Raw genomic sequence first — 17,315 nt, 5'->3', positions numbered from 1 at the left:
TCATTCGCGAACGAGTCGGCTCTTTTAGGTCAACATTGAAAGCCGACTCGCATTTTTGTTGTTGTAAATGCAGGCGATGCCTTTACTCTAGCAGTGTCATTTATTAAACTGTGTAGAGAAGTAGAAATTGTGAGGCGTGTGTTTAACTCTCAGCTGTGTTTATGATGAGTTTATTATTATTATAAATGGACAGAAGCGCAATAACTAATGTAGTGATGCTTACTGTATGTGTCAGAGCACCACAATGTGTAGTGTCAGATATTAACAATTATTTCATGTTATTTGACTAATTAGAAGATAGAAAAACGATTTCATGCAACATTTCAGCCATAGACGGGCAAAAAATAACAATTTGGAATGTTAAAAAAATTACATTAAATGAATGAGCCGTTTGAGAGCTGAAAGAGTCGACTCTCTAGGTGAGCTGAGTCGGCTCACTGAAAAAAGAGCCAAAATTCCCATTTGCTGCTGCCTCTGCAGAAGAAAAATCGGCGTTTCTGAATTGATGGATGTAGATTGGTCGGTTTTAATCCCGGAAGCCGTTTTGTGTGTGTTTATGTGCACGGAAAATAAAATATATATACTTTTTAATGTCCTGATTGAAGTAGATAGCTAAACGATATAACGTGACATCTGCAGAAGTTCATATTAGTGGAGGCTGCTATGGATTTTGGGACATCCATCCATCTTCTTTACTAATTGAATAATTGGTTATGCTAGTCATATTATTAATACAAGTTTCCTATACACCGACAGACAGATTTATTTATGTATCTCATCCCCCATAGAATACTGTAGTTTCTTTGTTGGTTTCTTTGTTGGTTTCTTTGTTGGTTCCATCCATTTTCCGTACCACTTATCCTACACAGGGTTGCAGGGAGCTTGGAGACTATCCCAGAGAACTCGGGGTATCGTCAAGGCGGCGGGGGACATCCTGGATGAGGTGCCAACCCATCACAGGGCACAATCACACACGTTCAAACACTTGGGACAATTTTGAAATGTCTTTGGACTGGGGGAAACCGGAGTACCCGGAGGAAACCCATGAAGGACGGGGAGAACATGCAAGCTCCGTGCACATAGGGCAGAGGTGGGATTCGAACCCCCAACCCCAGAGGTGTGAGGCAAACGTGCTAACTCCTAAACCAAAAGTTTGGGAACCCCTAATCGATTAAATCGATTCTAAAGCTCACCTGTGTAGATTGAGAGTGATACGAGGTGGATATGGTGTGAAAGGACCAACCTGTGTGTACTGTACGTGTCGGCTGTAATTACACTCCAGTCCAATAGGGGCCGCTAAAACACATTGTTTTGTTTTGCGTCAATTCGACAAAGAAGAAGAACCTACGCGGAAGTGATGACGTTGACTAGTGTTGTAGCAATGTTGAGTCTAAAGAGGCAGATTGGATTTGTGTAACTTTAAAGCTGTTTGTAAACAGATGATGGATGTTTCGGTATATACCGCTGTTCCGAGACAGCTCCTCTGAGTCGATATTAGAAGGCTTTAAATAAGGCGGAAGTCGTTGACTACCCTTAGTTATGTTATTCTTTAGGCAGTGCTTTAGCTAGCCTCAGGCAGCTTAGCTAGGTAGCTAGCTCTTTATAGAGGCCACAAATTAAATAAAAGGTATAAACGTTGAGACATTTTCCAACAGACGCAATGGAAGACAAGTACAGCAGTAATGTCATTTCAGGTGGAAAGCTGGGCCGCGTTGAAGTGCCTAATGCTAGGTAAGCTAAATGCTAATGCTAACCAGGGCTGGGCAATATGATGAGATAATATCGATATCGCGATAAATGACATCATGATACATTTTTTCTGAGTTTTACCAGATATCGTGATGATATAGCATGATTTATTTGGAAGCCGCTGGTTTGATGCTAAAATTTTGTACTTTTTAAAATGTAATTTATTTATTATTCAAATATATTATTATTGTAGGGTGTTTTATTTATTTATTTATTTTTCAATAATAAACTATATTTTTAAACTATTAAAAATATTAAAAATTAAAAATTTTAAAAATATAAACTATTTTTATATTTTTTTAAACTATTAAAAATATAAACTATTTTTCAATAATAAACAAAAATAAATAGTCTTTTTATTGGATTTTATCTTTATCTAACATTTTTTTTAAACACTGATTGGAAACAGCTCATATGATATGATTTAAAATATATCTTTAGTTAATAAAATAATTAAAAATATATAGTATAATTTCTTAAAATGATTGGAATTTGTGTGGGGTTTTTTCTTTGCCACTATATTTTGTGATATCACTTGTCTTGCCTAATTTATTTATTTATTTATTTGGCACCTATAAACTTGCCATGTGTAAGTTTTTAATTATTACAATTGTTTGGAATGTAATATTTTCTCCTAAACATGTCTTTGTATCTTATCCACTCTATATCTATTTTTCATCGTGTATTTTAAACATTTATTTATTAAACATTATATTTATTAAACCTCTGGTAGCAGCTGGTCTCATGTTCTTGCTTTGTAGCTTCATGATTGTAAAATGTAATTTTATTTCTTTATTAATCAAATGGATTTTTGTTATTTGAAATAATTTGAATGAATGTACTGAATTTTTTTATAGTTACAGAAAAATATATTTCTTTGAAATTATTAGAATACTGTTTTAAGTGGCTTATTTATTTATTTATTTATTTTACAAATGTACAAACACGTATAAGTATAACTGAGCTCCAAATGTAGCTACTTGTACTGTGTAACAGAAGCAATTATTTGCTGTTCTTACCATTTTTATGTCTGTTGTTCCATTTTTATTTTACTTTTTGATTTTTCCAGATTGACCAGATACATTTTGTTGCTCTTCTTCACCAAGTTGTTGAAGGCTCTAGGAATTTTTGAGTCTTATGACCTCCTCAAAGTTGTACATATTGTGCCGTTTCTCTTCATACTCAAATTTGGGTAAGCAGTTCCACAGGACAATGATTTTTCAGTGTAACGATAGCCTTCATGTTACGATGTACTTTATTAAATGTTATAACTCAGCGTTGTTGAATTCTTGACTCAGAATTAGTCAGCATAGACATATTAACCTTAAGACAGAGAAAAAAAAGTTTCTCTTCAGTTTCTAACCCTTATAACATAAGCGATACCAGAAACTAACTTGTTTCTCAGACATTCTACATCCTTAAATGTAACTAGAAATGGTTAAAAGTTTATAGCATGTTGTTCTTTAATAAATTAAACAATATTAGCGTTATCAGATTGATGTGGTATCAGAGGAATAAAGCACTTAATGTGTGTTACTTCTTGTTACGTGTGTAATTCTTTCCTTTTTTCCAACACAGGTGTGCGATGATTTTACTTTTCTTTCAAAAGCCCTTCTCATCAGGAAAAATAGTCACCAAAAGACAGGTACATATTGGGGAAAAAATCATCCCGTGACTTGTTTTGATCTTAATCAAGTTCAGACGTGTTCATATCAAACGCTTCTCTTTCAGTGGATCAAAATTTTCAAGCACGCCGTGATCAGCTGTGTGATCTCTCTTTTGGGATTTTTTGGCCTGACGCTCTGTGGGCCACTAAGGTAAACCCGTCAACCGCTGCTGTTCATGCTCAATTCTCTCTCTCTTTGGTATACGCATCATGAGAAGAGAACAAAGCCTAGATTTTGTCTTACAGGACACTGCTGTTGTTCGAGCACAACGATGTTGTGGTCATCGCTTTCCTCACCGTTCTCTTCACCACCTCAGACGGAGGTCCCTCTAAGGTAAGGATGGAAATAAGTAAGAGATACCAGCGCTCTCTCTCTCTCTCTCTCTCACACACACACAGAGAGAGCTCTGTTACTGAGACTGTTGATTAATTTTCTATAACAGCACCTCTGATAGTGCCAGCTGCAAGGGTTATATTAATGCACTCCTTCTAATATGTTATTGTTTCTTTAGTAACGACGTGCGCAGGGACTTGTACGGCAGACGCTCCATATGAGCATATTAAAAATGTATGTAGCTATAGATGTGGTGAAGTTTACTGTAAGGAGATGTTTGTGTAGTGTTTTTTGGAAGGAGTCTCCAGTGTCGGCGGTAGAGGTCGTCCGGTTGATCACTGGAACTATCCGTTATCGGCAAAATCCACACCGATAGTTTTTCCCGGTCGCATCCGTAGCGTGAGCGGCTAAGAAGCGTCTTCTGTTGTTATAGTGTACGAAAGCGGCCTCTAGAGGAGAAATAAAAACTGACTGACAATTTTGTTGTGTTATTTGAAGTGTTTTTTTATATTCATTTTTGATGTCGCTGGTATTATTAGTTATTTGGATTAAAAGTATTGCTTTTTGTTTCACTTTGGATGTATATCTTTAATTTACTTTAATATTTAATATATTTATTTCATTGAAAAATGTACAGTACGTTTTCATGGTACAGTCAGTACTGTTTTTTTGTAATAAAGTTCAGCGATATTTTATTTCCTTACTTTCTAGAGTTTAATAGCAGACTCGTATACGTTTTTGTTTAGTCGTAACTGAATGATACGAATGATTTTTTTTCCCCCGCCGGAGACTAGCGTTTAATCTGATTAGTATATCTTGTGACCGTTGTACAGTTTGTTACATAACAGCATGCCAAGATCTTCTGTGTTTTCTTTTCATAGACGAGAGGCGCTGCATTCTTCATCATTGCAGTGACGTGTCTTTTGCTCTTCGATAACGATGACCTCATGGCCAAGATGGCGGAGCACCGTATCCTAACTAAACACGTCAGATTCCACTGTGTTGTTTCTCTTCATAGCGTGTCTTACTTTGCCCTTAACTGTTTGACTCGTAGCCGAGGGACACCATGACAGCGCTCTCACCCATGCCTTATACACGGGGATCTCGTTTTTAGGTTTGGCTGACCATAAAGTGAGTAAAATATTCCGTTATGTTATGTCGTTCCTGTTCAGGTGTGGATGAGCGGAGACTGATATTTGTCTCTGTGTGTGTGTTTTCTGCGTTCAGGGTGGAGTAGTGCTCTTGGTTCTAGCACTGTGTCTGAAGGTGGCGTTCCACACACACTCCAGAAAGCTGTCAGTGGAACTTGGTGGAGCGAAGCGCCTCTACGCTCTGTCCAACCTGGTCGCTTCTGTACTGCTGCTGCCCTGGGTGTTTGTGCTCTCTGCCACCACGGAGGTTCGTAACTGATCTCGTCTGTGTAGAAACGAGTTGACCAGGAGTATCATCGTGTTTGGAATAGGAATGTTAGCGGTTATATCCTGGAAGTACATGAGAAGTATAAAAGTTACACATGTAATGAATAGTATATTATTAGTTATTGTACCTCAGTGTTTACAAAATTCTCATATCTGATTGGTCAGAAAGTGTTGATTACATTCCTATATCAGCTCTTACTATATTTTTTTATTATTATTATTTACTTACAAGATATGCTTATGTTTCACCATCCACTAGAATATATATATATTTATATTGACGACTTTCCTAAAATTCCCAGAGCAAGGTGGAGTCGTGGTCCAGCCTGGTCTTGCCCTTCTCCATGATCGTCTTCTCCGTGATGATCCTGGACTTCTATGTGGAGTCTATCTGCATGACAAAGCTCGAGGCCCCACGCTGCGCCCGCTACAGCTCCTACTTCCTGTTCTTCAGTGGCCTGTTTCTGGCCAACTTCTGGACCCACCCGCTGACGGACCAGCTGCGGCCCATTAGGACGGGCGGCCAGCAGTCCAGCACTGAGCATGTGCTGTCCGGAGGAGTGCTGGTCAGCGCCTGCTTCTTCATCATGTGTAAGTTACACGCCTAACACTTTCAAACCACAATTCTAAACCCGGCGTCCGCTTGAGTAAGAGTGACGATGGGGGGAAAAAAATTATTTATTTCTTTTTAACATTTCATGGTGCAGGAATCTTTGGAATATTGTCTCTGAGTAGTTCCAGATGTTCTCATCGTGTCCACCTAGGTTTCCATAGAGTTCTCTGGTTTCCTCCCACTTCCTTAAAACATACCAGGGGTATTAAATCAAGACATGCTTATGAACATAAAAGGAAAGTTTTTACATTGGAGGTTCATTGGTAACCTGCGTTTCTTTGCAACGTGTCCGAAATGGAACAATAGAAAATGTAAAAAGCTCTTTTGACTGGGCGTTAATACTAACGGGTTAACACGTTAGCTGGACGACGTGAACCGTGTCATAAATCCATGTCATCCAGTCGAAAAGCAGCGTTACAGGCCAGTAACTATTATCCCACGTGACCATATAGAACCACTATTCGCAAATATTACTCCTGAACCTGATGCACAGTTCATGTTTTTTTTCCTTCATGTGCGTCCGTTTTGCAGCTGACAGCATCCTGTCCTCTCCTTCTAAGAAAGGACAGAAGGGAACGCTGGTGGGATATTCGCCTGAAGGAACTCCTCTGTATAACCTGATGGGCGATGCGCTGCAGCACAGCTCTCAGTCTCTCCCTCGCTTCATCAAAGACTCGCTCAAGCAGATCCTCGAGGAGTACGATTCCCGACAGATCTTCTACTTCCTGTGCCTCAACTTGGTGAGGGGTTTAATTATGAATCCGTGAAATATGAGCTTTTTAAAGGAATACTCCAGTGTTTATTCAACCTGCTGTCTATCCACTGCATCAGTAGGATATGTTCAATACTGTATTGTACACGGGGCGGCTGTGGATCAGGTGGTAGAGCGGGTTATCCACTAATCGTAGGGTTGGAGGTTTGATTCCCGGCCCACATGACGCCACATGCCGAAACGTCCTTGGGCAAGACGCTGAACCCCAAGTTGCTCCCGATGGCAAGTTAGCGCCTTGCATGGCAGCTCTGCTACCATTGGTGTGTGAGTGTGTAAAGCGCTTTGGATAAAAGCGCTATACAAGTGCGCTATTTACCATTTACCAGATATGTATCCCTGTATTGAGAAAAGAACCTAAAACCTGAAGCTCACATCGCTTGTAGTGTGTCACGCTATACTATATATACACTACCGGTCAAAAGTTTGTGGACACTCGACTGAAATGTTTCTCATGATCTTAAAAGCTTTTGATCTGAAGGTGTGTGATTAAATGTTTGAAATCGGTGTTGTAGATAAAAATATAATCGTGCCGACGTATTCATTTCTTTCATTAGAAAACTAACATTTTATTTAGAAAAATATATATATTCCGAAAAGCAGCCAATAAGAGTCCAGTGTCGGTGTGAACTCCTTTAATACTGTTTAAAAAGCATCTCAGGGAAATTCCTCAAGAAATCGGTCGAGAAAACACCAAGAATACATTTCTGGAAATTCCAGACAAAAAGGGCGTCTACTTTGAAGATGCTAAAATACTAAATTATTTTGATTTATTTTGGATTTTTTATCACAACACAATTCACATAGTTCCATTTGTGTTACTCCAGAGTTTTGATGACTTTATTATTATTCTAAACTGTGGAAAATGGGTGTCTAAACTTTTGACCGGTAGTGGATACACCAGTTTTGTTTAAAATATACAAAATATATCAAATACATCAGTTTGATTTACGTGTTATGGGCTAGGCTTAGCAAATTGGCTGTACTCGCTAAATACACTCACCAGAGACGACCATCACTGCTACTTCCTTCCCAAAGTTCTTGTCTTTATTAATAACACAAGAAAGACACTGGAGTATTCCTTTAATATTGCTTTGTATGAATGAAGTATATTTGAATTCTGTATTTTACTGGTCAGTAGATGAATAGTTTTAAGTAATATTTCAGACACAAAGTGTTGACAGTACTGAAGAATTCTGTACAAGTAATAATGCTGTAACACTTTTGTTTTGTTTTTTTAAGGCCTTCACATTTGTGGAGCTGTTCTATGGAGTGTGGACCAACAGCCTTGGTCTGATCTCTGATGGCTTCCACATGCTGTTTGACTGCTCAGCTTTGGTACTCGGACTCTTCGCTGCCCTCATGACCAGATGGAAAGCGACAAGAATATACTCTTATGGGTGCGACTTGTTTTGTATCTGAATGGTTGGATTTATAGGTTTTGTAAAAACGCTGTAGATTTATACTGGCATGGTGCTGATATTTGTATAAAATGTATTTTTTAGGTATGGCCGTGTTGAGATTCTTTCTGGGTTCGTTAACGGCATGTTCCTCATGGTCATAGCCTTCTTCGTGTTTGTGGAGTCGCTCTCCAGACTGATCGACCCTCCCAACATCAACACCGTCATGCTAGCGGCAAGTGTTTGATTGATTTAAAAAATAATAATAATAATTTTATTCATTGTAGAACTAGTCGTCTATGGTAGAGGTCGACCGATTTGATCGTTTTTGCCAAAAATCCACACCTATAGTTTTTCCTGTTTGCGACTGAGAAGGGTCCGCTGTCGTTATACCGTACAGCAGCGCCCTCTAGAGGTGAATTGAAAATTCACTGACAAATTTAGAAGTTTTTTTGGTTCATTTTGGATGTCTCTTTTGATTTGTTATTTGGAGTGTTATGTTTTGGTTCAGTTTGGATCTATATCTTTTATTTACTTTAGTATTTATTAATAGTCAATATATTTAATATTTATTTCATTTAGTACAGTATATTCTCATGGTACAGTCCGTACTGTTTATTTTTGTAGTAAAGTTCAACTTTGCATTTATTTCCCAAGTTGTAATATCATCACAAAATCAATTGTAAAAATGATTCAATAATTCTGTTCTGTTACAGGTTATTGATAGAGGTTCTGAGAAGTCAGAAATGATCAAATTGATTTTGACCATTTTATAAACTGGCACCCCCTTGTATATAGATCTGACTTTCATTTGTGCTTTTCTGCTCTCTCAACAGCCAGTATCTGTGGGCGGCCTGATCGTGAACCTTTTGGGCATCTGCGCTTTTAGCCACGCACACTCCCATGGGGCATCAAAGAGCGCCTGTTCAGGTCATGAGCATGGCCACTCGCACCATGGTCATGCCCACGGAGACCATGGACATGGAGGTCATGGGCACAGCCACGGTGGTCACGGTCACTCTCATGCCCATGGGCACGCCCACGGCTCTGGAGGAAGAGGCATGAACACCAACATGAGAGGTAGCTGCATATAATGTGATCATGATTGTTGTTGTTTTTTTTGTGAGAATTCTTTGGCCTGACAGTATTTGTACGTTCGTTAACTGTGACCGATGCTGATACATGTTCACTGAATGGTTTCAGGAGTCTTCCTGCATGTGCTGGCTGACACACTGGGCAGCGTCGGAGTCATTATATCTACAATTCTGATCAATCAGTTCGGCTGGCTGATAGCAGACCCCATATGCTCTTTGTTCATTGCCGTCCTCATCTTCCTCAGTGTCATCCCGCTGCTGAAGGACGCTTGTGAAGTTCTTTTACTGAGAATTCCACCTGAACACGAGAAGGAGCTTAACTTTGCCCTTGAAAAGGTAGTGTTTGTGGAGTAGGTCACGTTGGAGTCATCAAATAAAAACTAAAGCGGTTATGTCGATTATTTTAAAAATAAAACCTGCATGTGGGGAAAGTACTGAGCATGAGATAATGTCATTTTATTGGCCTACAACCCAAACACTGTCGAGGGTGCCAATACTTTTATCTTCTTTTAGAATGTTGGCTTGTTTGGTGAGTTGTTTTGTTTGTTTGTTTTGCCTAAATAGGAATTTAAACTAGTATTATTAATTAAATAAGAAATACAACATAATGGGGAGTGCTGTTTTAGAAAAATAATCAATGCTAGGGTGAGGTGATGCGGATGGATGTGTTAAAATGAACACGTTAATATAAACCTTGCAGTGCAACTACTGTCAAAGCTGCTGTTACAGAATCAATCAATACCTTCCGACCAATCAGATTCATGAATTCGAAAGCATTGTGGTATAAGAGCATGAATACTAATAGTAAAATTTACGCTTTACGGTATTATTTATGGCAGGCAGTAAACTTAAAATCTACTCAAACTCCTTTCATTTTCTTTCCAGATTCAAAAAATTGAAGGCGTCTTGTCTTACCGTGACTCGCACTTCTGGAGGCATTCTGCTAACGTCCTTGCCGGCACCGTTCACCTACAAATCATGTCCGATGTTGTGGAGCAGAGAATTATTCAGCAGGTCTGATCAAATCTTTCCTTGGAACTGCATTGCTTTAAAACTGTGTTCTGAAATAACCTGGCTTGTCCTACTCGTAGTCGATGTTTAAACAGTGCTGGTATTGATGTTGTTTATTTTTGATCAGGTGACTGCGGTTCTGAAGGATGCGGGTGTGAATAATCTGACCATCCAGGTGGAGAAGGAAGCTTATTTCCAACACATGTCAGGCCTTAGCACAGGATTCCATGAGGTTCTGGCAATGACACAGCAGATGGAGTCGATGAAATATTACAAAGATGGCACATGTATTATGTAAAGATGTATTATGTAAATGTGTGTGTGCGTGTGTGTTTGTGTTCTTTGTAAATAAAACTTTTAAGAAATAGTTCTAAGTCGTTCATTTCAGAAAATAAACTCATGGTCTTGTGATAACTCATTTACATCTCAGAAAACATATTAATTTCCCAAAGTTAAACATTTTAATAAAGTTATTAGGGTTGTACAGGAGCATAAAGACACCTGGTGCGAAAGAACCCACTTTCAAACCTGTAGTATTTCATGCACTCAAAGGACAACCACTTAAAATGAGCCTGAAGCACAGTGAGAACAGGTTTTATAGGCATTATTGTCCTTCCCATGTGACTGAAAGCATATATGTGCAGGTAATTTTTGAAATAAGGGTTTTAAATAGGTACCAGTGCAGGTCTCTTGTTCTGCTGAGAAGGTCAGTCCATTTATCTATATAAAGCACGGATCAGGATTACATTCATTACCTATTGCTGTTCAAGAACCTGTTCCATGATAAACAGCATTAAGAGGTTCAGCTTGAAGGTGAAATACAGCTCTGTGGTGATGAACAGAAAGGAATATTGCTTCGGTTACACGTTATCTACAGAACACCGGAAACAAGCACTTCTATACCTGAAACACTGGAACCAGCACTACTCCAGAGTTATCCAAGCATGAGTCTGTCCATGCATCTAGCATCCATCTTGGAAGTGCTCCTGGCTAGTTATACAAGTCATGTAAGTCCAGGCTCCTATCTACTTAAAAATGGTCTCTGTAAACCTGACACGATGATGGTTCAAAACATGGATTTGAAATGGCTGTTAAACTCAGACAAAATGGAAATACATATATACTGGTTACATGCATTTGCCTGTTTACCTTTACACCCGTACACAACTCTCCTACGTATTGTGTATTAATTATATTGTTTATTGTACCTATTTTTAATACCGTTTGTCTTTTTTTTTTTTAAAAAAAAAACAAAAAACAAAAACAACAACATTTGTACATTATACATTATGTCCTGTTGTGTGTTTACACTCCATGTATGTACCAGACGCACATGTAAGCTGGAAACAAGTTTCTTGTGTGTGTGGACACCAATAAGGCTGTTTCTGATTTCTGATTCTGAGTTCTGAAAATGGTGTAAGACCAGCGCACTCTGGTTTCATTGTAACATCCAAAAACATGCCAGTAAGTCTATTGGCAATGCAAATGAATTAATGTGCTGTGGTATAAGAGGAACAAAACACTTTGAGGAGTGCTGTTATTGGAAAAATCCATCCAACCATCCATTCTCCATAACACTTATCCTACAGTGTCGCAGCGAAGCTTGGGGCCTATCCCAAGGAGGTGGGGGAAACCCTGGACAGGGTGCAAATTCACACATTCACACACTATGGACAATTTGGAAATGCCAATCAGCCTACAATGCATGTCTTTAAACTGAGGAGGAAACCAGAGTAACCATAGGAAACCCCTGAAGCACAGGGAGAATATGCAAACTCTGTGCACACAAGGGTTCGATCCCTGGACCTTGGAGGTGTGAAGTAAGCATGCTAACCACTAAGCCAAGGCGCTCCATGTTATTGGAAAAATAACCGACTAAACCTTGCATCGATTATTTTCCTATAAGAGCATGCACAGGTCTGTTAAATAACATAACATAATACAAAAAAAAAAATCACCAAAAGTCCAATAATGTCAGAAGGAATACAGTGAAACAGTAAATAAACAAAAATAAATAAATTTGTGTGTTTTTTCCCCCCTGGTTTCCTGTGTGAATCACGTAATAAGCGTAAATTCCATTCAAAAATCTTTAATGGTGTAAATTAGAGTATAGTTTCATATAATAAATTTTTGTTTCATTCCATTAGTAATTTTTTTTATTACTATTTTTATTATTTTATTATTATTATTCATATACTCCGGTGCAATAGATGGCGGTCCACACGTCATGCCTTGCTACTACACGAAGAAAAGATTTTAACCATAGAGTTTCCGGTCCCCCCCCTTTACTCCGAGTCACGTGTCCATTAGTCGCCTTGGGAACGCATTGATATCACGTGCGGCTCGACCAATCAGAGTTGGCGGATTTTTTAGAACGCAGCGAATCACGTTTGAAAGAGCGACAATTTAAACCAAGGCAGAAGCCCGAGCAGGACCGAGCTGTTTAAACTAGTGTGTGCTGTGGCTTGTGAAGTGAGACGAGTTCAGAAATGGCGCTGCGTATCACAAGGGTGAGTTTTTGTTACGTGTTTAATTTGAGGCGTTTGTTTGTACTTGAGTGCAAATGAAATTTTAACGCAACTATAATGCACGCGAAATTTTAGTGTTTGTTTGTTTATTTATTTATTTGGAATATGTTTGTGTGCTCGTGCGCCCTTGTTTTACTACTTCCGGTTTGTTTATTCAAGCCTGATGGAACCTTTTTTTTTCTCCTTTCCAGTATTTAATTTTATTATTGAACTTCTTTTTTCCACCTTTACAGAGCACTCGCCTGCCCAGCAGTGAGAACCAGAACCCCGTGTCTGGGAAAGCGGTGACCGGGAACAAGCCCGTGCTGAGGCCGAGGGCCGCGCTGGGGGAAATCGGTAACGCGGTTTTGCCTCGACAGCCTCTGAGGAAAAAGGTGAGGGTTTTTACATGGTTATTTTTTTTTCTCTATTTTCTTATTTTTTCAGTTAAATTAATCGTGTATTTGCTCTAAAGTATGACTACTTGCTCAAAAATACCCGTATGTCCAAAAACACGCTCTCTTCTTTGAAAGAAAATGGTATTAAACTTATTAAATTGTACTATTTACTGGCTGTGTCCTCAAACTGGCTTCTTCTGTCCCTTTATCTTTATTTTGGTGTGTAATACTTTAAAAAAAAAAGCATTAGCTTTATTGTATACCTTAAATCTTTTGTTTGAAGGGACACTTCACTGTTCAAAGTGAGAAATTCATGTTAATTGTACAAAAGCATCCTCAATGACTAGGAAATGTAGTTTACAGCCCTGTTTATGTATCCTCTCTCTCTCTCTCTCTCTTTTTATATATATATATATGTATGTATGTATGTATGGGAGAGATGTATAGATCTTGCTATAGCTCTCTGTGTGTATATAGAGATATATAGATCTCTCTCTAGATAAGTGTGTGGTTTTTTTATATACACTTACTTTATGGTCCTGCATATAGGTGTCTAAAAGCCAAGCTTCATCTTTTAACAGTCCCAGTGCAATCCAGAAAATTGCATGGCTTTTTGTCCAACAGTCTGTGCTGCACTTCAGTTTACTGTTTTCTGACTCCAAGACCCTCTCTAGATGTTCCCTTATTCTCTGCACTAATGCATATGAGAAGGCCTGTATTAAATGTCATGATTCACTTAATGCTCAGTAAAGTAAACACATGGAAGTCTAGAGCTTTATTTCCTCTGGTTGGGGGGCAAGAACCAATCATCATGTATTAAGTCTATAGTTTGTATATGCTGTAAGGAAGAAATGCAGTTTCTTCATGGCTTTGGTGTAGTGTGCAGTATGATGGCATGGTACACAGCTGTAAGTGCTAATGCATGATCATGTGAGTATCCTGTGTTGTCTGTATGTTTCTTTACTGATTTTAACGTGTTTCTTAAGCAGGAAGTGAAGGTTGTACCACCTGTGGTGGTTGAAGAGAAGGTCCCTGAGCCAGTTCAACAGCCAAAACAGGAGCCAAAGCAGTTGCCCAAAGTGGAAGATGAGGTTTGGTTGTGTTTTGCTTTACTACTTCCAAATATTTACATTTTGTTGAATGTGAGCTGGTATTTCAGTCCTGGTCAAAGTGGTGGTTCATCAGTTATTATCTAGTTGTTAGATTAAGTAAACCTGTCTTTAAAGATTTTTATTATATATATATATATATTTTTAATGCTAGATATCTTCTGAGCCGTCCTCTCCTGTGCCCATGGAAACATCCGGCTGTGCCCCAGATGAGCTGTGCCAGGCTTTCTCTGATGTGCTCCTCAATATCAAAGATGTTGATGCTGATGACTATGACAATCCCATGCTCTGCAGTGAATATGTGAAGGACATCTACAAATACCTCCGGCAACTTGAGGTTGGCTGCTGCTTTTAAATTAATTTTTTATAAACCCCTCTCTCTGCCTGAAGTATTTATGTAATATTTTTGAGATGACTTTGAGCCTTTTGTTGCATTTGTCTCCAAGGCTGATCAGGCTGTCAGACCAAGGTATCTGGAAGGAGGAGAGGTCACTGGGAACATGCGCGCCATCCTTATTGACTGGCTCGTCCAGGTCCAAATCAAGTTTCGGCTGTTGCAGGAGACCATGTACATGACTCTTGCGATCATTGACCGCTTTCTTCAGGTAGGTAACTTCAGCTGAATGGTTGACTAATTCTTAAGGGTAAAAAAAAAAAAAATATGGTGGTTGAGTGCTTTTGTTTTAAAGCTTGTCTGGTTTGTTTGCAGGATCATCCTGTTCCAAAAAAGCAACTCCAGCTGGTTGGCGTAACCGCTATGTTCATTGCTTCCAAATATGAGGAAATGTACCCACCCGAGATTGCAGACTTTGCCTTTGTGACGGACCGCGCTTACTCCACCGCGCAGATCCGGGAGATGGAGATGAGCATCCTGAGAGTCTTGAACTTCAACTTTGGCAGACCTCTGCCACTCCAGTTCCTCCGCAGGGCCTCAAAAATTGGGGAGGTACACACTAGTGGCTGATGGGTTGAGCAGTCATTATGTAGCTACCTAATTGATTCACATCACTTTACTAATTCTTTGGCCTGACCTGAAACTCGGGCCTCTAGTTTACTTGCCATTACAATGTGAACAGCATCTTTTGGTGCTGTGGCTCATCTCTTACTAGGTGGTGAACAACTGCACTGATATGAAGCAAGCTTGCTGTATAGTAATGGCTGGCAACCAAAATGCAGCACAACAATTGTGGTGGTGCATATTGAGTGCAGATATTATTGCTTGATGTTTAATAATGTTAAATTGGTGACCTTTAATCAAGGTAGACTAACATTATATGGCCTGTACCTTCTTGTATCTGCAGTGTAATGTGGTGCTAATGTTTACCACTGTGTTGTGGGGTTATTAGGCTGTCTTGTAAAACATGATCTCAAATGCCTTCATAGGTTACAGCAGAGCAGCACACTTTGGCGAAGTACTTCGTGGAGCTTACCATGGTGGACTACGATATGGTGCACTTTGCGCCCTCTCAGGTTGCCAGTGCTGCCTTCGCCCTCATGCTGAAAGTTTTCAACTGTGAATGGGTAAGTGCCCTGTAACTTCACTCTACAAACCAACCTTTTTGTGGATTGGGTTACTCAATTCAAACTACCCCCTCTTTACTTTGCTCTCTATAGACCCCAACGTTGGAGTATTACATGGGCTACACTGAGGACAGCCTGATCCCTGTAATGCAACACATTGCCAAGAATGTGGTCAAAGTCAATGAAGGACTCTCGAAGCACCTGGTGAGTGGGGTTTGGATAATGTCTGCAGTAATATCAGCAAGCAGCTTGTCAGTTTGCAGTGAAATGAAGGATCTCGTTTGTTCTTTTGCTAGGCGGTTAAGAACAAGTACTCCAGTCAGAAGCAAATGAGGATTGCATCCATCTCTCAGCTCAAGTCGTCTATGATCAAGGACCTGGCCAAGCAAGTCTCCTAGTGGGATTGGAATAGACTCTAGCACTATGTGCTGACTTTGTAAAAATTGTAACTTAACTGCATGCTTTTACTTGACATTTTAATTGTGCTGAGTTTATGGAAAGTGATTTAAGGTTGTGCATTTAGCCAGGATGCTTTATTCAACACTGCCAATGTCCTTGGTAAATGTAACCTGTTCATATGTTCAAGAGTGCAATCTTGTACTTAAAACTTTTACAATAAATCTTTTAACTGTTCAGAGATTGGTATTATGGCTTTAGGATTATTTTTCCCTATAATCCATGACAAGCTGGGTTTTCCTAGTCACCAGTCTGTTTAGAGTAAAACCAACAGGGTGTAGTGTAGGAAAATCAAGGATGGTGTAGACTCAAACTGTCTCCTTGGTACAAGCTTCACCCTAACTTTTTTTTTTTTTTTTTTCTTAAATTGTTTCTTAATACAGCAAGTAACAGTTAAGTAATTGACATGAGTAGTTGTGGCTGTTACCCCTTCCAAGACCTAAACAGTGCTTTGATGTATCCTAAATGGCTTAATTACCAACAAGTTATGGCCATTCTGTATCTGCATGGGTACATCCTATGGGCACTAATTACTAAGGGCAGATTTGTGCTTGCATCTGCAACAGTGAATGACTTCATTTTGATTAAATAGACAAGTTAAAACTACAATGAATTCAGAGATGACTCTGCTCATACTCAAATTAAGGCCTTGTTGACACAGGTAACAATTTGTGTCCTAAGTAGCTATAAAAGAAATTATAATTATGAGAAGAGAACAGTTCCCTTTGGAGTCTGGTTCCCCTCAAGGTTTCCTCATGTTGACTTGGAGTTTCCTTGCAGCTATTGCCCCAGTCTAATGCTTATTAGGGATGAAGTAAACATTTGTACCTGGAAACTATCTTAAGCTGCATTGTGAGTGTCCATTGTTACATGTAATACAAATTTAACTGCACTAACCTATTGTAATGCACTTAGTGTTTCAGTACTAGGTGAAGCTGAAATTTTATCTACTGGAATATGTTAGCAGTATTTTAGCTTGTGGTTTTGGACATACAGCTAGACTAGCTTGCTTTCCCTGATTAAGTCTGTTTGGTGGGCAGCAAGACATGTATAAAACATTGTTTAAAAAGTACTGTGATCTGAATTTATATGGAAGCATTTAAACAAGTGGCAAAGAGTCAACTAAGGGACTTGAGTGTGAGGCAGAATACAATCCTAAGCATAAAGCTGTTCAAGAACCTGCCAGTTGAAGTGCTACAAGACACATGTCCTTGGAGAGGTGCTAGAGGTACCTTTTTTAAGTACCTTCAAGTGCTTTTGGTAAGTAGGA

General features: G+C 39.1%; 2 protein-coding genes across 3 annotated transcripts; both read left to right on the top strand.

Annotated features, from left to right (window-relative positions):
* Positions 1-1,301: 1,301 nt before the first annotated feature.
* On the top strand, positions 1,302-10,527 carry slc30a5 (solute carrier family 30 member 5). Its single transcript, XM_053617802.1, has 16 exons — positions 1,302-1,731; positions 2,819-2,941; positions 3,328-3,394; positions 3,481-3,566; positions 3,662-3,749; positions 4,631-4,718; positions 4,804-4,880; positions 4,977-5,147; positions 5,470-5,758; positions 6,312-6,520; positions 7,792-7,949; positions 8,055-8,184; positions 8,786-9,029; positions 9,153-9,379; positions 9,929-10,057; positions 10,182-10,527. Exons 1-16 carry the CDS (start codon positions 1,661-1,663, stop codon positions 10,350-10,352), a joined length of 2,328 nt encoding a protein of 775 aa, XP_053473777.1. The 5' UTR covers positions 1,302-1,660; the 3' UTR covers positions 10,353-10,527.
* A 1,870-nt stretch (positions 10,528-12,397) lies between these two features.
* ccnb1 (cyclin B1) lies at positions 12,398-16,226 on the top strand. 2 transcript variants are annotated; one of them, XM_053617811.1, is made up of 9 exons: positions 12,398-12,564; positions 12,816-12,956; positions 13,946-14,050; positions 14,223-14,405; positions 14,515-14,673; positions 14,778-15,014; positions 15,452-15,589; positions 15,683-15,793; positions 15,886-16,226. In XM_053617811.1, the coding sequence occupies exons 1-9, from the start codon at positions 12,544-12,546 to the stop codon at positions 15,985-15,987; spliced, it is 1,197 nt and encodes a 398-aa protein (XP_053473786.1). In that variant the 5' UTR covers positions 12,398-12,543; the 3' UTR covers positions 15,988-16,226. The 2 variants fall into 2 exon arrangements, with proteins under 2 accessions (XP_053473786.1, XP_053473787.1); XM_053617812.1 differs by having other exon boundaries at positions 12,401-12,564; positions 13,949-14,050.
* Positions 16,227-17,315: the final 1,089 nt, after the last annotated feature.

This window comes from Ictalurus furcatus, chromosome 28 (genome assembly GCF_023375685.1).
Source record: "Ictalurus furcatus strain D&B chromosome 28, Billie_1.0, whole genome shotgun sequence".
In the NCBI taxonomy this organism is placed as follows: Eukaryota; Metazoa; Chordata; class Actinopteri; order Siluriformes; family Ictaluridae; genus Ictalurus; species Ictalurus furcatus.
The sequence above is the reverse complement of the archived record's forward strand: the minus strand, read 5'-3'. Positions and strand labels throughout refer to the sequence as shown.